The following is a 22,329-nucleotide window of genomic DNA, read 5'->3' as shown; positions in this document are numbered from 1 at the left end:
TGACCAACAAAAAAAATCGAACAAAAAAGGTGGGAGGTTACCGTGGTAACGTGACTAGAGATTCATGTGCCTGTGAGATTGAGAATCTGATTAATAGTTGCGTTGTGTTCTCTTCTATAGCAGTTGAAACGCAAACATTATAAAACAACGTGGCTTGTGAACAAAACAATGTAAATAGCCAAGAAACACATGGACAAAGTATTATTTCAGTTGACGTGCGTTCCAAGAAAATTAGACCAACTTTTATGCCTGTGCGCAACGCTTCTAAAAACGAATCTTTCACTCAGCTCTCAAGGTGCACACAGCCCCCAGCCAGGCAGTGTTATAGCGGGGGTGGGATAGGCAAAAGCAGTTTCCCATAGTCGGTAGAGCCCCCCCACCGCACGTTTTGTTTTTTTCTCTAGCTCTACACAGCTGATTCAAATAACCAACTAGTCATCAAGCTTTGATTATTTGAATCAGCTGGATCGTAGTTCTTTGACTTTGTGCAATTAATTTACCAGCTATGAAATGAAACAAAACAGCGGAAATACTTTTAAAACAACTACTGCAGCATTTATTTAGCTATAAATGTGATCATACTTTACTATTTATATTCACAAATGCGAGTGAAATGCTCACACTGTGGAGCCCTGACCACCCTCCAACGTTACTGGTGAAATAGACATCTTACCCACCAATGCCAAAATCTACCTGCATTTGGCAGGTGGCATGTGTTCATTTTAGGCCCTGCTTACAGAACCCATACATACTCACAGTACACTCATTGATATATAGCACCAGCTATAAGCCCCCTTCACACACAATTACAGTCATACATAATACATAACCTCTCTCATTGAAGGAGCAAGGATATTGTTTGCATATGTGCATATGATGTGGTATGGAGAGAGAGAGAGAGTTTGTGTGTGTGTTTGTTTGTGTGTGTGTGTCACATACAGTGTCTGAGCCAGGATTGAGGGAGGGAGACAAAAGGAGCGATGTGTGGTGGCAGGAAGCAAAGGAAGGTAATCATAATTCTTAATCAGAGGGCTTCACATGTGGCTCGTAAATTCACACAGCAGAACACTAATTGCTATAATGCCCAAACAACTCACTCCTCTTCCCATCCTTACTTCATCTGTGTCATCTGGATAGGGCCGATGACAACACTATGGAAATCTGTGGGCCACTAGTCCCATAATGCCCGAACAACTCACTCCTCTTCCCATCCTTACTCCATCTGTGTCATCTGGATAGGGCCGATGACAACACTATGGAAATCTGTGGGACACTAGTCTCATAAGGGACTAAGAAGATTCCTTTCCCATGATTATGTAAAGATGTTAATTCATATAAATTCAGTTTTTTGGGTGTCTCAGCAAGAGAAAGTTACTCAGCAAATCTATTCAAGCCTGGTGTATCCCATAGGGCGGCTCACAATTGGCCCAGTGTCGTCTGGGTTAGGGGAGGGTAGGCCGTCATTGTAAATAAAAATTTGTTCTTAACTGACTTGCCTAGTTAAATAAAGGTTAAATAAATCTGTGATACATCTGCACCTCGCACAAACACACACTCACATATTGCACACATACGCAGATGCATGCCACCTATGCACGATGGCGGTGACTCAGCACTACATCACTGCAGCCATCTTTGTTCAGCCTCTAGCTTCATTGGGACAGATGAGCTTCATTTGCTGCTCCTTTGTATTCAACCACAGTTCCCCTCGTTTCCCAGATGCTAGTTGCACAGCGGTATGTCCATGTGTTCAAGTGACCAACTGTACTGTACTGCTCATAATTTCTCCCTTCTCTGCGGTCCATATGACCCGGTCACCATGTGTTCTGGTCCTTATCTGTAACTACGACACGCCTCTTCTGGTCCTCATCTGGTCCTCATCTGGTTTCTGTTTTCGTCCTAAAACGGGGTCGACTTCCTGTCAAGATGGGCTAAAGGGGACAGGTTCGGGAAGATCTATGAGGCAGAGAGAGATGTATCACATCCCATTGAGTTTGATGACCCCTCTTCTGCTTGCGTAATGCTGTCCTTGTTACAGTATATTTATGGTAAAGCTAGGGTTTGTTTTCTGGAAACATCCTCATCGATGGCGTCAGCCCGGAAGGAAACTCACAAGTTGGTATTTCGTTGTGTGCGTATGGGTGTGTGTCAGGAGGTCTGTTTCGTCTACGGTTTCATTGATAGAAACTAAGACACACATAACCAAAGAGTCTTGTGGAGAGAACATTAACTTGCAGATGGAGACGCTAAATACAACTGACACTTTTATGTAAACTATCACTTAGCTGTATTTACTCCTCTATCACACAGCCAGAGTGTGTGTGTGTGTGTCTGTGAGAGTGAAAGAGAGGGAGAGTTGTAAGGTCCAGAGCCATACTGTTTTGAGGCAACATGTTGCCAACTGAGTTTAAGAGATTTATATACAATGTTCATTTAGTAACATGAATAGCATCAATGTTTGCGTGTCTCAAGGGTGACTCCACCAAAAAGTATTTCATTTCAAATGTTCGACAACACCATAAACCAATAACGTGTTACTCACATTACCAACCAGTTGAGGTGAGGTCCCCAGTTCGGTGTAGGGAAGCCCGGTAAGTCTGTTTTCGCCCACTCAGTCAAAAAAGGTTCTATCCCTAAGTCATGCTAGCTAATGCTAGCTGGGGCAGTGGAACTTGTGGTGTCAACATCTGATTGTTCAGTTTCCCTGATAGTAATAATAGGATGTTGGAGAGAGAACAAATAGCCCATGCTATGTTAAAGCGAAAACCATTGAGTCAGAAGGTGAGAGCACAGGATGTTTTCGGTTTGACAAAGAGCATGTAGGCTACGCTACAAACTCAGACAAAAGTTCTTGTTTGTTAATGCAGAAGATTCACAAACAGGAGCAAGTTTATAGGCAAATGGTAATAGCTACATTCCAGCTAGTCTTGAAATAAACCAAATAAATGCTAGGTCAGAAACATGAATAGCTCAGCTGTGCTAGCTAGCTTAACTTTTACATTATAATAGAGCTTGTTCATGATTGTGCCTTGTAGGTCTACATACAGGCAACTGCCAAAATAAAGGAAACAAGTAAATGAGGGTTCTAGCGGATCTGTTATGGTTTAGGTCCACTCAACCCCTTTATGTTGCCGTTTCCTTTATTTTGGCAGTTACCTGTACGTGTCGTACTCTGAAACCAGAGTAAGGTGATGTCTAGTATTTTTACACTGCCCAAAACCTGTTTTACTTGACCATGAGGAAAACAGGTAATGTTATGCCGCCCTGTATACTACACTGTGGGTTTGATTGTACAGAGCCTGCAGTCTGTACTGAATTATTCACTTTTTCAATGAGCAGACGCTCATGAGGAAATGGTGCAGGATAAACTGAGGATAAAAGACCGACCACAGTTACTATTGCCGTGGGGTAGGGGGATGTGTTCCAAATGTACTCCCATTTCCTTTTCCTCTCTTTTAGTTTATCACGGCACATAAAAGAAAATGGACAAACCTTCAGTCCTCTTTACTACATACCGACCATACATGCATGACTAGAACATTCATAGAAATCTTGTGTTGAGGTCAATGAAAGGTTTGCCTCTCTAAATACACTATTCTCCATTCATTCCATCCCTTGGAAATTCTTCCAGTGTCTTGATCTAAACCAAAAGGCATATGCTTACCACTTTGATGATGCCTCATATTGTCCGAGGCAAAGTGGTGTCTCATTAGTTTTAACTAGCTACCTCTCCTTCTATCCTTTCCTCCATGATCACTGATCTGGGGCTACATCAGAGGTGGAAGGAACATGATCTACAAGAAGCCATAGAATACTGAGACCCTAATGTCTGCTAGCTGCTTCTCCTAAAGCACAATACCCAAAACAGGAGGCAAATAAAAACTCACAAAAAAAGTCAGATTAGAACTGTGGACATTTATCTTAAATTTACATTTTGCACATAAATAACTATGTAAACCAGTATGTAAACAGAGACAGTATTTTTTTCAATTTCTCTCCTCTAGGGCTAAAGATGAAAGGGGACGCTTTGGTCATACTTCAGGGTTGGAGGAAGAGAGGGAGAGAGGAAAAAAAGAGAAAGGAGAAAGCGAGGGGATGGGGACTGATGTGCAACTGCTTCCAGGTCACCGGCGTGGGGTCAGTTGCTATGGAGACAAACCATATGTAGTCTTAAAGCCATTATAACAGTCCTATCATATTGAATAGTGGGAGGAGCAAGCACCGGAAATTAAGTCATAAAGGGGAGGGGCCAGTGCATAAGAAGGCCGAGGTGCTTTGGTCTGTGCCATTTAAAAATGAGAAGGGGGATACATTTTTCTCAAAACAAAAAACAAAAACTACAAAACCACAGCTAAAGAGCTAACACTTCACAGACAAACAGTACTCTTGGTCTTCTTTTCAATTCTTTAAAAAGTTTCTTCTTTTTGGTGCGTTTGAAACTAAAGCCAAGTAAACTTTGGTTACTCACCTCGAATCTGACAAATCCCATTTGAGAAGGTTTACTTTGTCTCCTTTTGCTATTGACAGTGTTTTGAAGTTCCCTTGGACTGTGGGGGGAGATTCCCAGACACAGTCTTTCTTTGCTACATATTGAACAGACTTTTCTGCACTTTGGATCATATGGAGCTGCACTCCAGTTCATTTTGGTTTCTTCAAGTAGCAAAAGCAATAAATAGAAACACACTCGCCTTCAGCTTCCCTCTGAACGGACAGACACACATACTCAACACACTCCTGCTCACAGGCACACACACACACACACACACTGAGGTAACTGTTGTTGAAAATATACACACAAAAAAAAAGCCCTTTTCTGTAGAGCTCAGGATGAGCGTGGACTTAGGGAAGCTTGCTGGAAAGGTCAGAAGGTCAAGCAACACCTTTTCTTTCTAATCAACAGTTCGTGTTCACCTTTGGCAAAACAAAGTTGCAACCTTTGACCCTTTTTAACCTGCTATATTGTTTAAATAAAATAAAAAAAAATGTGAAGTGGGCACCCCTGCTTCTCAACAGGTCACACAGGACAGATACAGGCAGAGAGAGAAAGTATCTACAAAGCAATGGCCCCAGAGTGAAATCAAAACCAGAAAAAACAAACAGCAAATTACAATGAATTACCTGGTCATTGTAAACATCACTTCCACATATTGCTTTTTGAAGACAAAAGAATTGCATAATAAATTAAGGAGGTTCTATAATAAATTGAACAAAAATAACATTTGAAAAGAGACAAATAATAGTAATAACAATAATGATATGAAATCCAGGGTGGATGATTGTCCTGTCTTAAGTGTAGGACACAGTGGAACAGTTTAGTAGTCTGGGGACAGTGTCTCTTAGAGCCCTGAGTACAGAAGTCCCTGAAAGTTTGAATACCCCAGTCGCTACAACCATCAAAAATATATTTACACTCGTTGCTCCTTCTAACCAAGTTCTCAGAGCCACTGACTCAACGTCCTTCAAAAGGTGAGCTCAAGCCTGTTCCTCTGACTCCTGCTTGATCGTGACGTTGGAGGGAAGAAGCGGACTGCTTCGGCGCAGTTTGATAACCGACGTCTCATTGACTGAATTGTACAGGCCGCAACCTGTAGACTGGAGTTCGCTTGCGCCGCCCTTGTGGTGGTGGTAGCCGGAGGTCTTGAGGTCCATCTCCCTCCACAGCATCCCCAGGACCTGCTTCTCCAGGACAGCCTCGACCTCAACCCCTCCCTGGAGCTGGTCCAGCCTCTCAGCGTGGTCGCTCATGTCGAAGCGCTCAATCTCCTCGTTGATGCGCTGGAGCTCTTCCTGGGTGGAGGGGCTGGGGGTGGGGCCACCTGAGGAGGTGACGGCAGCCAGGCAATAGCCCTTCAGGTGTAGCCGCAGGCTGCACAGGTGAATGTAGTGGCGGTGGCAGTGGGGGCACTTGTGTGGCCGCTCGCGGGAGTGAAGGCGCTTGTGCAGCTTGAGGTGGACAAACTGGGTGAACTTGGCAGGGCAAAGCTTGCACGAGTAGGGCTTCTCACCCGAGTGGAGGCGCAGGTGGGTCTTTAGGTTGCTGGTGCTGCTGAAGCGCTTATGACACACCTGGAGGAAAGAGGACGAGTGAAGGGTTAGAGGAGGAAGTTCAGCGTTTCTTATGTATATGCTGCAGCTAGCTAGCTTAACAGAGCGGCTAACTTAGCGGCTAGCATAGAATTGGTGGTGGTCTTTACCGAGCACTCATGGGGCTTCTCTCCAGTGTGCACCAGGAAGTGTTTCTGCAGGTGGGCTAGCTGGGTGAAGCCCTTACTGCAGGTCGAACACTTGAAGGGTCGCTCACCGCTGTGGACACGCAAGTGCACCTAAACACAGCAAGGACACAATGATACGTCAGTTCGGTTCAATGCAAGGGAACACAAAGTAGTCTGGATGAATGGAATGAAGGGAGCGAACAGAATGTCTCCAGTCTCACCTTGAGGTTAGAGAGCTGGCCGAAGGTCTTGCTGCAGACGTTACACTCGTACTTGATCTTGCCGTTCTGCTTCTTGAGTGGGTAAGGCAGGGTCTTGTAGCCTGTTGAGCCACCACCACGCTTCATCTTGCTCAGGTTCATGGCCTCCTCCTCTTGCCGGCCGCTGGCACTGCCCAGCAGGGCTGAGGTAGGCTTGGTGGGCACACGCTCGCTAGGAGCCGCCGTGCCCGCTGTAGGGGAGCCGCTGGTGGGGGCGTGGGGGTGCCCGTGTGGGTGAGGATGAGCATGGCCAGGGTAGGGGTGATTGGGGTAGTGGGGGCCGGCCTTGTCCTTGAGGGTGGTGGCGGCCGAGAAGGCACTGGTGGGGGCGGAGAGGAGGAAGTCCCTGTGGGTGGAGAATGAGGAGGGGTGGGAGGAGTCAGGCAGTAAGAACCTTCTCCCCGCCTCCCCAGGCAGCAGGGGCATGTGGTGGGGCAGCAGGCTGCTGAAGAGCGGGTACATTCTTGGAAACATGCCCCCGACAGCGGGCACCCCACCCCCAGGTAGTGGGTAGTGGTGGGGTAGCATGTAGCGGGAGTAGTGGGGGACGGGAGGGTAGAAGGGCGAGGAAAGGGGGGCGGCTGGCGGAGAGTAGCCTGGGAAGGGACCCAAACCTCGGGGGTAGAAAGAGGAGGATGGGGGTGTGGGTTGGGGAGCTGCGGGGCTACCGTGGGGGCTACTCTCCGGACTGCTCCGCGCCGACGGACTCGGGGTCGCCGACGACTGGTTGCCTGGTGATCTGATTGTTGTGTAACCAAACTGTACCGGGCTGGTCTTAAGACTCAGCAACTCTTCCGTTAGATGAGGGTGGGGGCAGAATGGGGGGTAGAGGGCACGGGGGTACAGGGGTCGCTCGGGGCTGTCAGCACAGCGGGGTCGCGTGGCCAGTGGCCGGCTGGGCTCCCTCTTGCTGGAGGTGGTGGGGCCCCTGAGGATGGAGGAGACACTGTGTTCTATCTTGACTGGGGAGCTGCTGCTGACATGCTCCTCACTGGCCTGCTGCTTGGCTTCCAGCAGAGACTGCTCTGTAGAGGGAGAGAGAGAGAGAGGTCAGACACACTGTTCTCCCTCTGACTGAAGACCACGTTTCCCTTTGACATGGAGTCAGGAGCATTTTAAAGTGCCCACAGGAAGAAAAACTTATCTAGACATGTCTTTAGCTTAGGAGAAATAATGGTCTTTCAGCTGTAGAGTGTGTGAGGGGGGAGGAGGGGTTAGGAACACAGTAACCCAGTGGTCCAATTAGAGCGACAGATTTGACGAACGATCATGGGGGGCTAAAAGACAGGAAGTGAGGCGTGACAGCTGCCTCTGGGCAGGGTGTGTGTGTGTGTGTAGAGAAGGAGGTCTGGGGGCAGATAAAAATCAAGATAAAATCCAAATGGGGGCAGGGCTGATTGAAAGTTTCCTCTCCAAAGTTTGGCCTTAACCTGCCCTCTCCTCCTGACTCACACACACACACACACACACACACTTCCTGACAAAGAGGCCTTTGTCGCTTCCAGGCTACACACGCTAAAAGCCTCTGCACGTCGGTTAGCACATCCTCACCTGTTAAACCTCCATCAGTCGGGATTTAGAGCCGACGTCAATAATCCCATCCATTTACTACCCATTGAACTTTTACTAGAGGGTCACGAATATGTGTGTGTGTCCACTAACGTGTATATACATTAAGCTTTCCAGCACTCAGAATTACTCGACAGACTTTCAACCAACACACAGTGACCCCCACACCACTACAGCGGCAGTGTGTAAACACAGAGGTTATCAGTGCCTCCCCCCTGTCCTCCCCCTCAGATAACACCACTCCCAACCCTCCTCTCTTTCCCCTCTTTTCTTACAGAAAACAAACAGGGTGGCCATCTTGGAGATATCAATCTGTCAGCACGGTCCCGCCGCCAGGAAGTTCAAGTAGTCAATAGAGGAGACGCTTTTCTTCCTCTCCTCTCTTCCCTGTCTCTCCACTTTTAAAGTGCCAAATAAATTAGGGAGAATGCCAAGGAGCCGTCAGCACGTCACACACACAAACACGCACGCACAGGAGCACGTGTGCGCACACACACACTTTTGAGATTAAAAGTGTGAGTGTGTTGGAGTGAAATGTCTCTACGGGTATGTGTGTGCTTGCATGCAAGGGAGAGGGGGTGTGAGTAGGATAGTATGCGTTTGAATGAACACACATTTAGAACAGGAAATGCTAACAGGTGCCATATGTCTGTGCAAAACTTATTGTCATTGATTGTCACACACACACACTCTCAAATATGGAGAAAAAAAAAACAGCTGTCACACAAAGAGGGAGAGCGAGTGGGAGAAGAGCTCCAGTTCAGTCATTTCAGACCAGCCAGTTCTGCTGACTCACACATAACCAACACACACGTCTGGTTCTATTATGACTGGGTTAATGGAGAAAGACACAGGGAGAGAGATGGACCAAGACAGAGAGAAGAAAAACAGAAAGAGAGAGGTGAGTAGTATGATGTCATTCCCAGGTCAACAGGGGCCCCTGCGGTAGTGGGGTGGTTTAATTACAGGGGCCATAGAGAAAGAGTAGGAGCCAGAGGGGCCAGTACCATGAGGGGGCCCAGGCCCCTGTGTCTCTCTGCCCCAGGAGATGTGCATCTCCCGGGGAACTGTAGTCACTACCTACTACACCTGGAGGCAGAATGCTGGCTCCTTCCTTCCATCCCTACTCTGTCTGGCTCACTCACTCTTTGTTTTTGCTTCCTCACACACTTATTCATATTTGCCTTTAGCCGATTCACTTTATTTATGACCAGAGTGGCCCCACACATGCAATGGTGGCGCTGACAGAGATGAAAGGTCGAGGGGCTGTGTGTGTTAATGCCAGGCTGATGTTCAGAGAGGAAGGAGACGTGGCTCCCCTCAGAAACACTGTCAGGCTCTCACAAATATACACTCTCACGACACACACCAACACTGAGCAGGTAGGTGCTAAATAAAATAACACACACACACACACTCAAGATGACCATAGAAAGATATTCAACATAACACCAATAGTGCACTATACTTCCAAGGATACAGTGTTATTACTATGTAATAAAGCATTGCATACAGTATATGATCATCAATATATAGCTTACAGTTTACAGTGTTATTACTATGGTATAACATCTATGTAATAAGGTTTCATATGATAGGTCTTACTGAGTTTCTGCATCATGAGCTCTCCAGAGGGCGGGTAGTGGAGGCGGTGAGCGAACTCTGGGCAGTACCACACCAGCAGCTCGGTGCCAGGGGGGATGGCCCTCACCGTGTAGAAGTAGATGTTCGTGCCATTCTGGCACGCCGCCAGGTTCTGCTCCCCCGCCGAGTGGGCCGGGTTGACGTAGCGCATCCAGTTAGAACGCTCCTCGTCCAGGCCGTCCACAAAGTGGTGGAAGTCGCCCTCCGAGTAGATCTGAGGGGATGGAGAGTAAGGAAATGGTCAAAGGTTAACGGGCAAGGAAGTCTCAATGGCAAGTTTAGAACGCTCCAGAAAAACTGTGCTGAGTAACGACTAAATATGTTGACAAATCATATTTTCAGCAGCGTGAGTGTAATATCATTAAAGTGTAAAGTTAAATCTCTCCCCCCCCACACTCCAGACCTTATAGTCAGTTATACAGACAGATGGCGAGAGAGTAGGAGCCTCTCCTCTCTTATACACGTCCAAAAGAGTTGAGTCAGAGAATACGTCACGCCGACAATGTCACCGACACTCATTCTACATTTTTCCCCTTCTCTCCACTCATAGACCACTCTCTCTCCTATCTGATTGTGGCCATCAACATCATCGAGAGAGAGTGAGAGAGACTGTTGTTGTGGCTTGCCTGAGCAAGGGACATGAATAGAACACATTGCTTTGGGATGTTGTTGAATCTAGGTGAGTGCCTGTGTGTGTGTGTGTGTGTGTGGGGGTGGGGGGGGTGTACCAGTGCTACATTGTCATCGTTCCTGGAAGTGACACTGAAGCACTGTTCCTGTGTACAGTGTAAAATTGTCATATTCCTCCTCCATTGTTCCACTACAGTTCTTACTGTACTAGCTGCCGCACTTACTGATCAGACAACCACTATTGAACAGCAGGCTTCACCCAGCAGATGTATCATGATGAAATAGGTGTTGAGGGTGTGTGTGTGTCTGAGACAAGTATGTGTATAAAAACTGCACACACACAGGATGTACCACACACACACACAGTGGAGAGCCTGAGTCTCAGAATGATTAGAGAGAAAACCCCTTCTGTCTCCACACACAAACTTCTTCAGAATGCAGAGACCCTGGCCGTGACGTCACACTAAGTCAGTCAGTGGAACAGGAAATGACCTATGATTGTTTTTCTTCCTCTGTGGCTGTCTTTTACTGAAAGTGAAGTGCTCGCTCTCTGTGTGTGTGTGTGTGTGTGTGTGTGTGTGTGTGTGTGTGTGTGTGTGTGTGTGTGTTAGTGGACAGGAGGGAAAGCCACTCACCCTCCAGAAGTACTTCCTGTTGGCGTCTTTGGGGACGCTGTCTGCAGTGTAAACCTGACCCACCAGGGGGCCGAAGCGTGTTCCTTTGGGGATGTACTCTCTGCTGGCCACTCCAATCACCTACAGGACAGAGATAAAGACCATTAGTTGGAGTGTGTGTGTGTGTGTTCTGTGGTTAGAGGATTTACGTTATCACATCCTGCCAGGAGGTCACAGTCTTCACATGAAGACGGCCGGAAGAACCCATCATGATCAAATCAACAAACAAGGCAGCCTCCTCTCGCTCTGTGTGTGTGTGTGTGTGTGTGTAATTACTACTCTGTACTAGAAAAATCTGTGGAAATGGACTGTCGCACTTTTTCCTCAAGCCACATATGCTATGTGTGTTTTAAGTGTGTGAACATAGGCAAACACACCTAACCCTTATCCAGTGCCAACAGGAAGAGTTAGACACCCTGAGGGAAAGAGTTTCCTCCATCTCACCCAGGTTATGACACAAAGCATCTCCTCCTTCTCGCCTTCGCTGTTCCTTTCTAATTGACCACAGGGCCACTCCCTCTGACACCCCTTACGACACCCACTCTCCTAACCACACAACACACCCTACCACATCAAAACAACTCATTATCTCAATAGACTGTTCACATTAAAGGAGAAGGATATCCACACCTGATATTGAAGCGCTTTTGTTCCTTTCAAAACAATTGACATTAACAATAGAAGAAAAAATCTTGAAATGGGAGGGAGGAAGGAAGAACAGCAAGGGAAGTGCATCCGTCTGAAGGATTATCAAACCTAGACGTTCAGCTTATCTCCTAACCATGATAAACTGATGTATTCATTAAACCCCCTACATAGTCTACACTCGCACGCACACACACCCTTTCACCTTAATGCATATCCTACACAAACACCCCCCCACCCCCTAAAGGATTGGGAAATCCCCCTTCCCATTTCCACCCCAGGGCCAGACCACGTCTCAAGATTAGGGGTGTTTTGAGGATAACTTATTAACAGACTTTACAATGGTCTCTAAATGACTAAGTCAATGTCCTTTGATCACTGGTAATGCTATATTCTTTCCACATCCTCTCATTTTCCTCTATTAATCTTAGTGGTCCCTTCTGTGAAGGTGATATATATTGACTGATACCGTATCAGGTCGTAAACAAATGTGGTGGGAAACACTCATTCTCACACAGGGTGATAAGAAACAGATGAGCAATGACGAGAAAATCTATTAATTGCAACCAAATCATGCGGTCTTGATCAGGTTAAAACCACAAAACGCAACACGCTCCCCCACCTAATCTCATGACCCCTCACACTTATTCAGTGTTCAACGGTTAGACTGGGGATCAGTTCGGGTTGTGAAGAAGGTGATATTTGGACAGAGGTGGACAGGTAGGTATGCATGTAGGGAGAGCTGGATCTGGTCTAGTGTAGGACTGACTAGTGCGCCCTCTGGGGGATAGAAGAGACAGCGCGACAAAGTTGGAGAACAGAGGGATAGACGCACACAGACACAGGTATGGAAAATGGTTATCGGGATGTGTTGAAGCTCCCATCAACAGCAGGGCTAAGTATGATTAATGACTCTTCACGGATGGGTGGGAGCTCATTTCTCACTGCGGAGACTCTGTAGCAACCTGCATCACACCTCAGAGAGAATTCCCCTCCACACTGGGCTTACACACCACTCCTACAACACATACAGGTCGTCGCCGTGCTCCAGTGTGCGATCTTTTACAATGAGACACCCTCCTCACCACAATTTCCCCTGGTTGAGATTTCTCCTGCTGTCATATATTACCTTCAGTGGAGTCATGCGAGTTTGGTGGGGCATATGGGGGGGCATATATATATATATATATATATATATATATATATATGTGTGTGTCCTCCTACCTCTTTGGAATCCGCTAGTTGTTTGAAGGCCAGGTTACGAGGCAGCGAGGCCTCTGCTCTCGTTAACCCCTCGCTCTCTGTTCCTGCCTCCCGCGGAGTATCCTTGACGATGTAGGTACACTTCTCCTCAAACTCTGCCTCCGTCCACATCATCATGTCCGCCTCCTCCATCTTAGAGTCTGTGTCGGTGGCCATTTTGGATCCTGTGTCCATCTGAGTTTCCGTGTCCCTATGGGGTTCTGTGTCCATTTTGACGACGTCGTGCTCTACAGTGTGGGCCCCCTCAGTAGTCAACATGGCCGAGCTATGAGAGGTAGCCTGAGAGAGGGAAAGGAAAACCGATAAAAGGGAGAGCGAGTGAGAAAAAAGATCAAGAGAAAACAGACAAAGAGAAGAAGGAGAAAGGAAAAAAAATTAGAAGGGGAGAGATGAGATAAAGAGAACAGAAAGAAAGACAAGGGGGAGAAAAAAAAAGAGAGAGGGAGCGTTATTATCCAGTATGAGTCAGTGAGTGGCGAGTTCCTTTGAGACTGGCTGACTAAGCAGACAGTGCCTGTGCTCTCTCTGTGGGAACAAGAGCCACTGTCGACCGACCCCACTAGCCTCTAGCCCAGGACAGTCTGAGCCCCACTACTCTCTACTTAGAGGGAAACACTCAATCACAGGAAACCATCAACTCTATTCAAATAAGTAACTTTTTTTTTTTTTTACGTATTGAATCCAGAGTGAAAAGTCTATGAATGTTTTATTACAGATGAGTTGTGACCCAAGAGTATGTATGTGTTATATACTGTATGCTGATCTGGCTAGTGTCTCAGGTTGACCAATCTGTCTTGCCCTATCTGCACAAGTCATTGGTCAATGGCAGCCAAGCTGTGAGTCCTTTCCGTGGGCTATGTAAGCTGGCATAAGGTCAGGGCCAGCCACGCTACCCCTCGGTCTCTCTACCCTCCCTCACCCTCTTCATTCCCTCTGTACCCTTCTCCCACTCTGTCCAAACTCTACTTCTATCTAGCCTACCCTTCTTCATTCTCCCTCCTTGTCAAACTGTCAACATCAGTCTCTTAATCCCCCTCTTCCTTATGCTCTCTCACTGTCCCTATCCCTCTATATCCCCAGGGTGGAAAAAGTCACAAACAAGGGAAGGAAGTCCTGTCTGGGTCTGAATGGAGCTAAAATTGGAAGCAGAGTAGCGGAACCGGCAAATCATCCCCAAGTGTGTGTGGGACAGTCGGGAGGGAGGAAGGGCCAAACTTTTCCATTTGGGGGGGGGGGGGCCACAGCAGCACTAACATCAAACGCTCCCCACCCAAGACCATCTCTCTCACAGACACACACAAAAAAAAACATTGTACGTAGAATAAATGATCATATGTCACAGACTGAAATGCAACCTTATACGCCGTCCCTCACATATAATTCAGGAAAAACGTACCATAACCCACAACTAAAACCTTGACAAAATTCCCCAAACCTTGACCAAATTCAACATGACCCTATACTCAACAACATTCACTCAAGCCAACAAAACAGGTTCCTAGGAGACTAGTGTAATTATTGAACTTCCGGAAGAGTAACAGAACAAATCGCTTCTCCAACATTTCTTTAAAACAAGCTGTACGACAAACAATATCCCAAATACCTCAAATACATACATGAAATTATAATACAACAAACTAGGATATTCCGTTTCAATTTAGAGTAGACCCTTCCAAACTATTTCATATTTATTAATATTATTTATTGGACATTGATTTCATGAATATCCTTTAAAGGGATTTAAATATATAGATAAATATAATACCAAACACTAGTCAAAATCTGTTCCTGCTAATAAAGACGTCTTTCTATGACAGCTGTGCAAAACTGATATTGAAACTGAGAACCTGGCCAAAAGCAACTGATTTATTCAACCCCCCCACACACACACACACACACACACACACACACACACACACACACACTTCTGTTCAAATATTCGATAAACACTACTGATATAGTTTAAAAACAGACTTTGAAAATACAAGTTTAAATTTAAGCAAGCTATAACCAATGACAATTTTAGAATTGTAATAATTAAAATAATTCCGCTGAAGTGCACACAAACTGCAATAAGCTTTAAACAATTTAGAATTCAAACAATCTCAATACGATTGCATTTAAATATTATATTCAACAATATATTGAAAGTTTAACAAACTCACTGCATAATGGAGTGGCCAGACAAACAAAGAGAATACCTTATGACTTACATAAGTCATAAAATAAACCTTCATATTTGTTGTCACTGGATTCACTTAGAAAAGTCTTTGTACGATTCTTATTACAAGCAAAACAAATGTAATACACAACTTTAAATTAAAATCCTCAACTAATAATATAATTTAGGAAAAATTTGAATAAATCTTTCCTTAAAATAAAGTGAAAATACCAAAATAATAATACTTTTTTTTTTTTAATTCTACAAGACTCCGTTTCTCCATTGACTAGGGCTCAGTAGCGTACTCACCGAGAAGCTTTGGTCCCAGCCACACATAGGGCCGAATGATCTATCACCTGGGTGAGTGTGTTTGTGTGTGTGTTTGTGTGCGCACGTGGGACAGGTGCAGTTCACCCTCTCCCCCTCTGATCCAAGCACTATTCCAGAGTGTGAGTGCTGTGTGTGAGCGTGTGTGTGTGTGTGTGTGTCTGCTCCAGTGAGTGCCTTCTGTTTAACTGACTGCCCCTCGACAAGTGAGGGAGATGTTGATTCACTCAGTGGTCCCTCCCTCATTCGGTCTCCACTCCCCCTCTCAAGGACCGCCCACCACCATGAGGAACACGATCGCTTGCAGCTCATTCAGGGTAGCAGTGGCAAACGCACACAATGCTCTATGGAAATAGCAGGCGCTTTCACCTGAGGCATGAGCTCTTGCTGCTCCACACAAAAACAAACACACAACAATATCAATTGGCACATAAAAGTACCATCACACACCTTAACATAAATTCAAACATTCTCCTGCAGTCTTCAAAAAACTTGAATACATTAGAAAAGGTTGCCAGTTCCAAATCAAAGTCTCAAAAACATATTCCCTCAACATAGGTGCTTGTTGTGTAACGGTGCAACTGTTATATGTCAACAACCCCCCACAAACACACATAGATTTGTGGGGGGGGGGGGGGGGGGGTTGTTTATGAGTCTTCCTGTAGAAGGAGGACATCCTGTGACAGTGACTCAATGCCCCTATATTGTTTACCCAGCACAGAACCGCGGACGGACTTTCCTCTTACACACACAGATACACACCCTCTAGAGGGCGACACTGAACTGACCTCATGGCTCAGTCTCACCAACACACTCCCTCTCTCTCCACCTCTGATAATAAACTTAGGCATAATAGGACCAGGGCTTGTTGCCCCTGGTTAAATACAACACTGTCTCTCCTCCTCCATCTATTCCTCTATCCGTGGTCTGTATATCAGATCCTCATAGCAAAGCCCACTCAAAGCAAGCAACCATGTCCTGGAATTCAACTGGAAATCCCCTACTCTCCCTCTCTCTCTTGATTGACATTAGTCTTGAGTGGGGCGGAGTGGAGCGAGGGCTAATGAATGATAATGAAGAAAATAAAACATGAGGCAGGGGAGGAGGGCAGGGAGGGAGAGAAAGAAAGGACAGAACCGGGTCTTCAATCCTCCCCTCTTCCTCTCTTCCTCCCCTCCCACTGGTGACAGAGAGTTGACCACATCACTCGCTGCCTACTCCTTCCTGCCAACAGACGACCCACCGGCCCCAAACACACACGATCTGCACCCCAGCTGGTCTACATGATCATGGTCTGTAGCGACCAAACCCTACCGAAAAAAAGTCTCCCTCCCTCCAGAAAAACAAGTTAAGATTTCAACTAAACAAAAAACGAGAGCGAAAATAACATCTTTTCCCTTTTGAAAGTCACATGTGGTCCATCCCTACCCGCTTGCTGGCTGGGAACAATCTGGGCCCAGTAGGCTCTCCTGATCCCTTTCCCCTCTCCTCAGCTCTGCTTAAACTGTAAAGGAAGGAGGGGGCGCAGGCAGGCCTGAGGCTGGGGGGATAGGGAGGGGTCCCTCTGCTCTGAAGTCAAATTCAAATGGCTCTTTTTGTTTATGCGCAGGCCGAGGAGGGTATTTAATGTGGCCTGCATGCCTGGAGGAGAGAGGGAGGGAGGAAGAGGGCCACACAAAGAAGGGCATGGGGACCTCCTGTCTCTGTTAGTTTTACAGAGGGCTCCTATCAGGGCTAAGAGTATAACCACACACACACACACACACACACACACACACACACACACACACACACACACACACACACACACACACACACACACCCCCCCCCCCCCCCCCCCCCCCCCCCCCCCCCCCCCCCCGCATAATTGTGGTGCCAACACATCAGAAGGAGGTAGGGATTATGAAAAGAAAGAAGAGAAAGGCGGTGAGGACGAGAGCGGGTGGAATGGGTGGGGGTGGCTAAACCACAGGTGAGATTAGCAGCCATTCCAAATTCCTGGTTCCCTCTGAGACAAGAGGCAAAAAGCGGCAAACTTTATTGACTTCATAGCAGATACAGCTTAACGGTCCTGCTTTTCATGTTCTGGTTGTCACAAGAAGAGAAGTACTGGCTACACTGTCCATTTCTCATTCAAACGCCCTGACTGTTATTCACATTGTGTGTGATATTCAAACTGTCTCACAAACTTCCCAAAACTTTCCCCACAACAGCAGTGGATCTCATCTTGAGAGTTGATCTGGTGTGTCACTGATTTTCTCCCCTTTGTCACAATATGTTTTAATTCCGGTCTACAGGATGCCTCTCACAAGATCATAGTAAGAAGATTGTTATTGACCATTTCCTGTGGTGTGAGTGTGTGTGTGTGTGGGGGGCCAAACGAAGCTTGTATCCGCTTGAACTTTCCTCAAAAAGTGTGTGTGCGCGCACAGGAGGCACAGTGGATTTGGGTGTTGTTCTGGAAAGAGTTAGACCCTCAATGGAGGAGCCATTGGGGGGGGGGGGGGGGGGGGGGGGGGGAAGTAGCGAGGTTAGACCTAGCCATTATCCCGTTTGGGCTGAGGGACCTGTGTGTGGACGCGTGGCATGCGTCAGGTCGAGCCCCCCTACAGCGTAGAGCAGGGTGGGGTTGGGGCATTGCAGTAGCTCTCCTAATCTTGCCAATCCACCGCAGCTACACACACACACACTCTCCCCCCTCAGCCATCTGGAGGGGCTGTCCACACGGCGAACACTTGTGTGTTACGATCAATACCACCACCAGACAGTCACCCTCCTTAACCCAGAGGAAGAGCTAATCATGGTCTATTTGGCACATGCCACTGATTGCATTGTACTTTTCATTAAGAGTGAAACAGGGGCCAGTGGCATTGAGACACTGCTGACAATGAGGCAAGGAAAGAGGGGGGAGTGGGAGTTAGCCCATCAAACACTGGATTCCAGATTGTGATAGAGCAGAGCTGGCCTGGCACTAACGTCAAATGATGTAATGACTTCACTTCCTGTAATAAAAATACTACAACGTTTGCTTCATAACTCAAATCCACATTTCCCAAATATTAGACTTATGAAATCTTAATTTTGCATTAGCTCAAAAAGACTTAACTATAGTGTAAGTAACATGACTGAGATTCTCTTGTTTTTCACAGAGAGAAACGGGTGTGTGTGACTGATACCCTGGCAAAACGGACTCAACTCGAGAAACTATAAATGAAACTTTCAACCACCAAATAGAGAAACCTATTTCAGCTCGCAGACCTTTTCCGCAGGTAAATGTTTACCGAGGTTCACAGTGCATTCCCGTAAACAACCCGAAACGTGCGCTCAGTCACAACCAGAATCACATGCCTCTTCTTTTCGGCAATGTGAGGGAAGTCATAAGCCTACTGCACACACAATGATGAGCACAGCACTTTGTGATAACACAACCTTCCAACGCGGCTGCGTCATCGGACAAATGTCGAATTACTGACATTTGTATGATAGCATTGATAAGCATATGTAAACCACACCATGTTTTTTAAAGTTTTATACACCTATGAGCAGAGTCGGCAACGAATCATAAAACAATAGGACATATGATCCTAGGGCCTTCACTATAGCCACACTACCGCCCACGACAGCTGTACTTAAAAAACAATGTTTACGTAGTTGTCAGGTTGTGGTATGTGTTACACAGGACAGATAGAGGCTAATGGACCGAGACGCGTGTGTACCATACCCCGGTGCCCGTGACAGCAAGCAAAGCGTTGCGCAGCGGGTGTTCAACTGTTAAAAACTGTCAAATGCCTGGTCGGGCACATTTGCCAGTTTAGCGAACGCCATGGTGTAAAGATCGAATCAGGACAATGAATAACCTGTGCAAGACGAGACTGTCGGATAAGAAGCGAAACGGGGCTAACAGGTCAACTCGTCAAAAGATCGGGTTGTTATCCGATTCTTTGTCGGGTTAAAGAATGTAAAAGGACTGAACTGTAGGCTACGCAAAAAAAAACTCACTTCCAGTCATGTATACTATGCAATCACTTTCGATTCATAACAGGGTCATTTAATGCGAGTCATTCAATTCCTTATCGCATTCTTAACTGAATGACCACACAATTCAGTGTTTTTATTTTATTTTAAATATCAGTAGCCTAATATAGACTCAGAGTTGCAACAAAAGGGACAAGTATTTTCAGAAAATGATTGAATTTAGCAAAACTACTGAATATTTGTAAAAATATATTGTTAGGTTGTGTTGAGGACTAACTTATCTGTAGGCCTACTATTAAGCAATTAGCCTGCTTAACATTAAATTAGGATGCAATGTTTCTTATGGCGACAGGTTATATAGCCTATCCCTAGCCTATAGGCTACATACACAACATGCCAATAACCTAAGGTAGAAGAATGTGAATGAAATGCGACAACGTGATAATGTTGGCTGCTCTAATGTCTTAATTCAAGACTAACTTTTAGCCTACACTAAACAACGAAGCAAATACATGTAAGCTATTCAATGTTGTTTATCGAAAGGCAGGGACTGAAGCGAAGCGGGGGTGCAAGCTCTTTTACCTGTCCGCGCTATGGAGCTCCTGCCGCGGAGCGCTGGAAGATATCCTTATCCCAATTTCCAAACTCAGGCGCTGCTGGCCTAGGTCCGATCGTTTCTCTTTGTAGAGCGTGTATCCTATGAAATTGTCGAGGTGAGTCTGTAGTCTACAGTTTCCATACAAAGTAGCCTACCCCTTCTTTCCGCGCCCAAGTCTGCTCCACCCAAAACTGTAATTAGGATTAAGACAAGCAATTAACAAAACAAACTCCCCTGCGCCGACGCTTTCGATAACTGATGGAGCAATTGTTAGTTAAAGTAACACCTCCCGTTTCCAACATTTGCAGTGTGCTTAGGGGACATTAACATGTTCGTTTAGGATAGCCTAAATGTCGAGAAAGTTTTAGACGCCTGCACCCACTGTGAAGGCTGCTAAAATCTAACAGACGAGACAATGAATCAATAGGCAATAGTTAAAGTCATGTCTTTGTAGTGTGCATATTTGAATGATTAAAAAACTTGAAAGAAAAGGCAAAATTTGAAGCAATAGGTGAAATTCGAAATTTATTCATATAAGACATTGAACGCTTTATTGATACGAAATCAAGGACCATTCTGAAATAATTAGCCTATTTATTAGGCAGCGCGGGCCTACCATATTCTACCCTGTCAGGCCTTTTATTCTTTGGTAGAAAAATATTCTTAAAGGAATCGTTTTTCATCAAGCATAAATACATTTTTATCAGGATTAGTCTATTTTCTGAACGTTTTTCTTTTAAAAATTGCATCTAAATGTTTGGATGACATTTTTGGTCAATTTATTTTTTTTGGTAGAACTTAAACACATTTAATTGTAATAAAATACATAATATTTGCTTTAAAAAAAGTTATCTTTATTGGTAGGCAAATAATGTAAATATGTGGCTTAGAGCACCAGAAGCGGTCTGGTTATATTGCGGTCTGGTGTAGGCAAATCCTGTGTAGCCTCGTCATATTGCCACTTTTTTTGAGAATTTGGAATTTGTATGTGTGTGTTTAACTACTTACTATATTACATTTATTTTCTATTTGGGGGCTGAGCATGTTTTTAGAGCTATTAGGAAATTGTTATGATAATAATTGACAAGTTCTTTTAAAATCGTTCCAAGTAAAAGGGCATTTGTTTTATGTCTGAGTGAAAATGGAAGCCATTTGAATCCAATGTTTTATATCTGTCCTGCATGTTTGAGTGAAGGGGGAGCGTGAGCACCTGTTGAGGTTTGACTGAGCCCCTGTAGCTCTATCCCATTTGATATGAGGGCCTGTACTGTACCCCTTCCCTCTTTCACAATTCTCTCTCTCTCTCTCTCTCTCTCTCTCTCTCTCTCTCTCTCTCTCTCTCTCTCTCTCTCTCTCTCATATTCTATTCAGGTATCTCTCTCTCTCCACTGAGTCTCCCCATCCCTGTGGTAATGGAGTCCATGCTGAGCAGGGTTAGCTGTAGTGACACACTTCCGCTGTGCCCAGAAGTCTCAGATCTTTACGCGAAACAGACACACTTACACACTCTTCCTGTCTCCACCCCCCCAACACACACACACAGTGATGCAGCCCACTCCTCATCAAAGCTGTGGAAGTGTGTGTGGGACGATGGATGTGATGGGGGGAGGGATCAAAACCCTTTGAGCACAGCAGACATACACATTCCACCCACTCCCTGTGCCCTGCCCCTACCAGCCTCTAACCCTGGGTGCTCAGAGGTACACCGCATCCTTCGTTATGTCCCTGTCTCTATTTCGCTCTCTTTCTCCATCCCTCTTTCTCTCTCTCTGTCACGTCACAGCTGGGACTAATCATCACTTTCTCTCTTTGCTCCCGCTGCTATAGTTGACCTCCTTAACTCTCTCTCTCTCTATCTCTCTCTCTCTCTCTCCCACACACACACATGCACACACACCTAGTTGGCTCGAGGGAAGCCCTTTGCTTTATCGCAGCTTGGTGCTGAGCTGTGAGTGTGTGTACATTCTCGTCCATGAGAAATATTTAGCTTGGCAGGCTGCCAGCGAGGCAAAGCTGAGCCAAGCTGGGATTCACCCACAACGGCAGCCACACACCCCAGCTCAACTCCGTGTGTGTGTGTGTGTGTGTGTGTGTGTGTGTGTGTGTGTGTGTGTGTGTGTGTGTGTGTGTGTGTGTGTGTGTGTGTGTGTGTGTGTGTGTGTGTGTGTGTGTGTGTGTGTCAGTGGGTTTGCGTGTATCTGATATATCTGAATCTTAGTGGGCTTATAACTGTGTCTTGCTGTGTGTAAGTGAGTGCTGAGTGCTGTCTTTGTCTATCTGTATAAGAGAAACTGCAGTCTGCAGATGACAACATTTCGTCAGGTGTTGAGGGAAATGTGTCCCACAAGATTATGACACAAAACCCCAGAGC

At 45.9% G+C, this 22,329-nt stretch overlaps 1 protein-coding gene across 2 annotated transcripts; it reads right to left on the bottom strand.

The window, feature by feature from the left end:
• Positions 1-3,895: 3,895 nt before the first annotated feature.
• LOC106605348 (PR domain zinc finger protein 1) lies at positions 3,896-20,172 on the bottom strand. 2 transcript variants are annotated; one of them, XM_014200869.3, is made up of 7 exons: positions 19,943-20,172; positions 12,859-13,176; positions 10,951-11,070; positions 9,647-9,899; positions 6,434-7,497; positions 6,195-6,323; positions 3,896-6,066 (listed from the first exon to the last, which is right to left on the bottom strand). In XM_014200869.3, the coding sequence occupies exons 2-7, from the start codon at positions 13,153-13,155 to the stop codon at positions 5,473-5,475; spliced, it is 2,457 nt and encodes an 818-aa protein (XP_014056344.3). In that variant the 5' UTR covers positions 13,156-13,176; positions 19,943-20,172; the 3' UTR covers positions 3,896-5,472. The 2 variants fall into 2 exon arrangements, with proteins under 2 accessions (XP_014056344.3, XP_014056343.3); XM_014200868.3 differs by lacking the exon at positions 19,943-20,172 and adding an exon at positions 15,368-15,596.
• Positions 20,173-22,329: the final 2,157 nt, after the last annotated feature.

Source organism: Salmo salar, chromosome 05, assembly GCF_965601325.2.
Source record: "Salmo salar chromosome 05, fSalSal1, whole genome shotgun sequence".
In the NCBI taxonomy this organism is placed as follows: domain Eukaryota; kingdom Metazoa; phylum Chordata; class Actinopteri; order Salmoniformes; family Salmonidae; genus Salmo; species Salmo salar.
The sequence above is the reverse complement of the archived record's forward strand: the minus strand, read 5'-3'. Positions and strand labels throughout refer to the sequence as shown.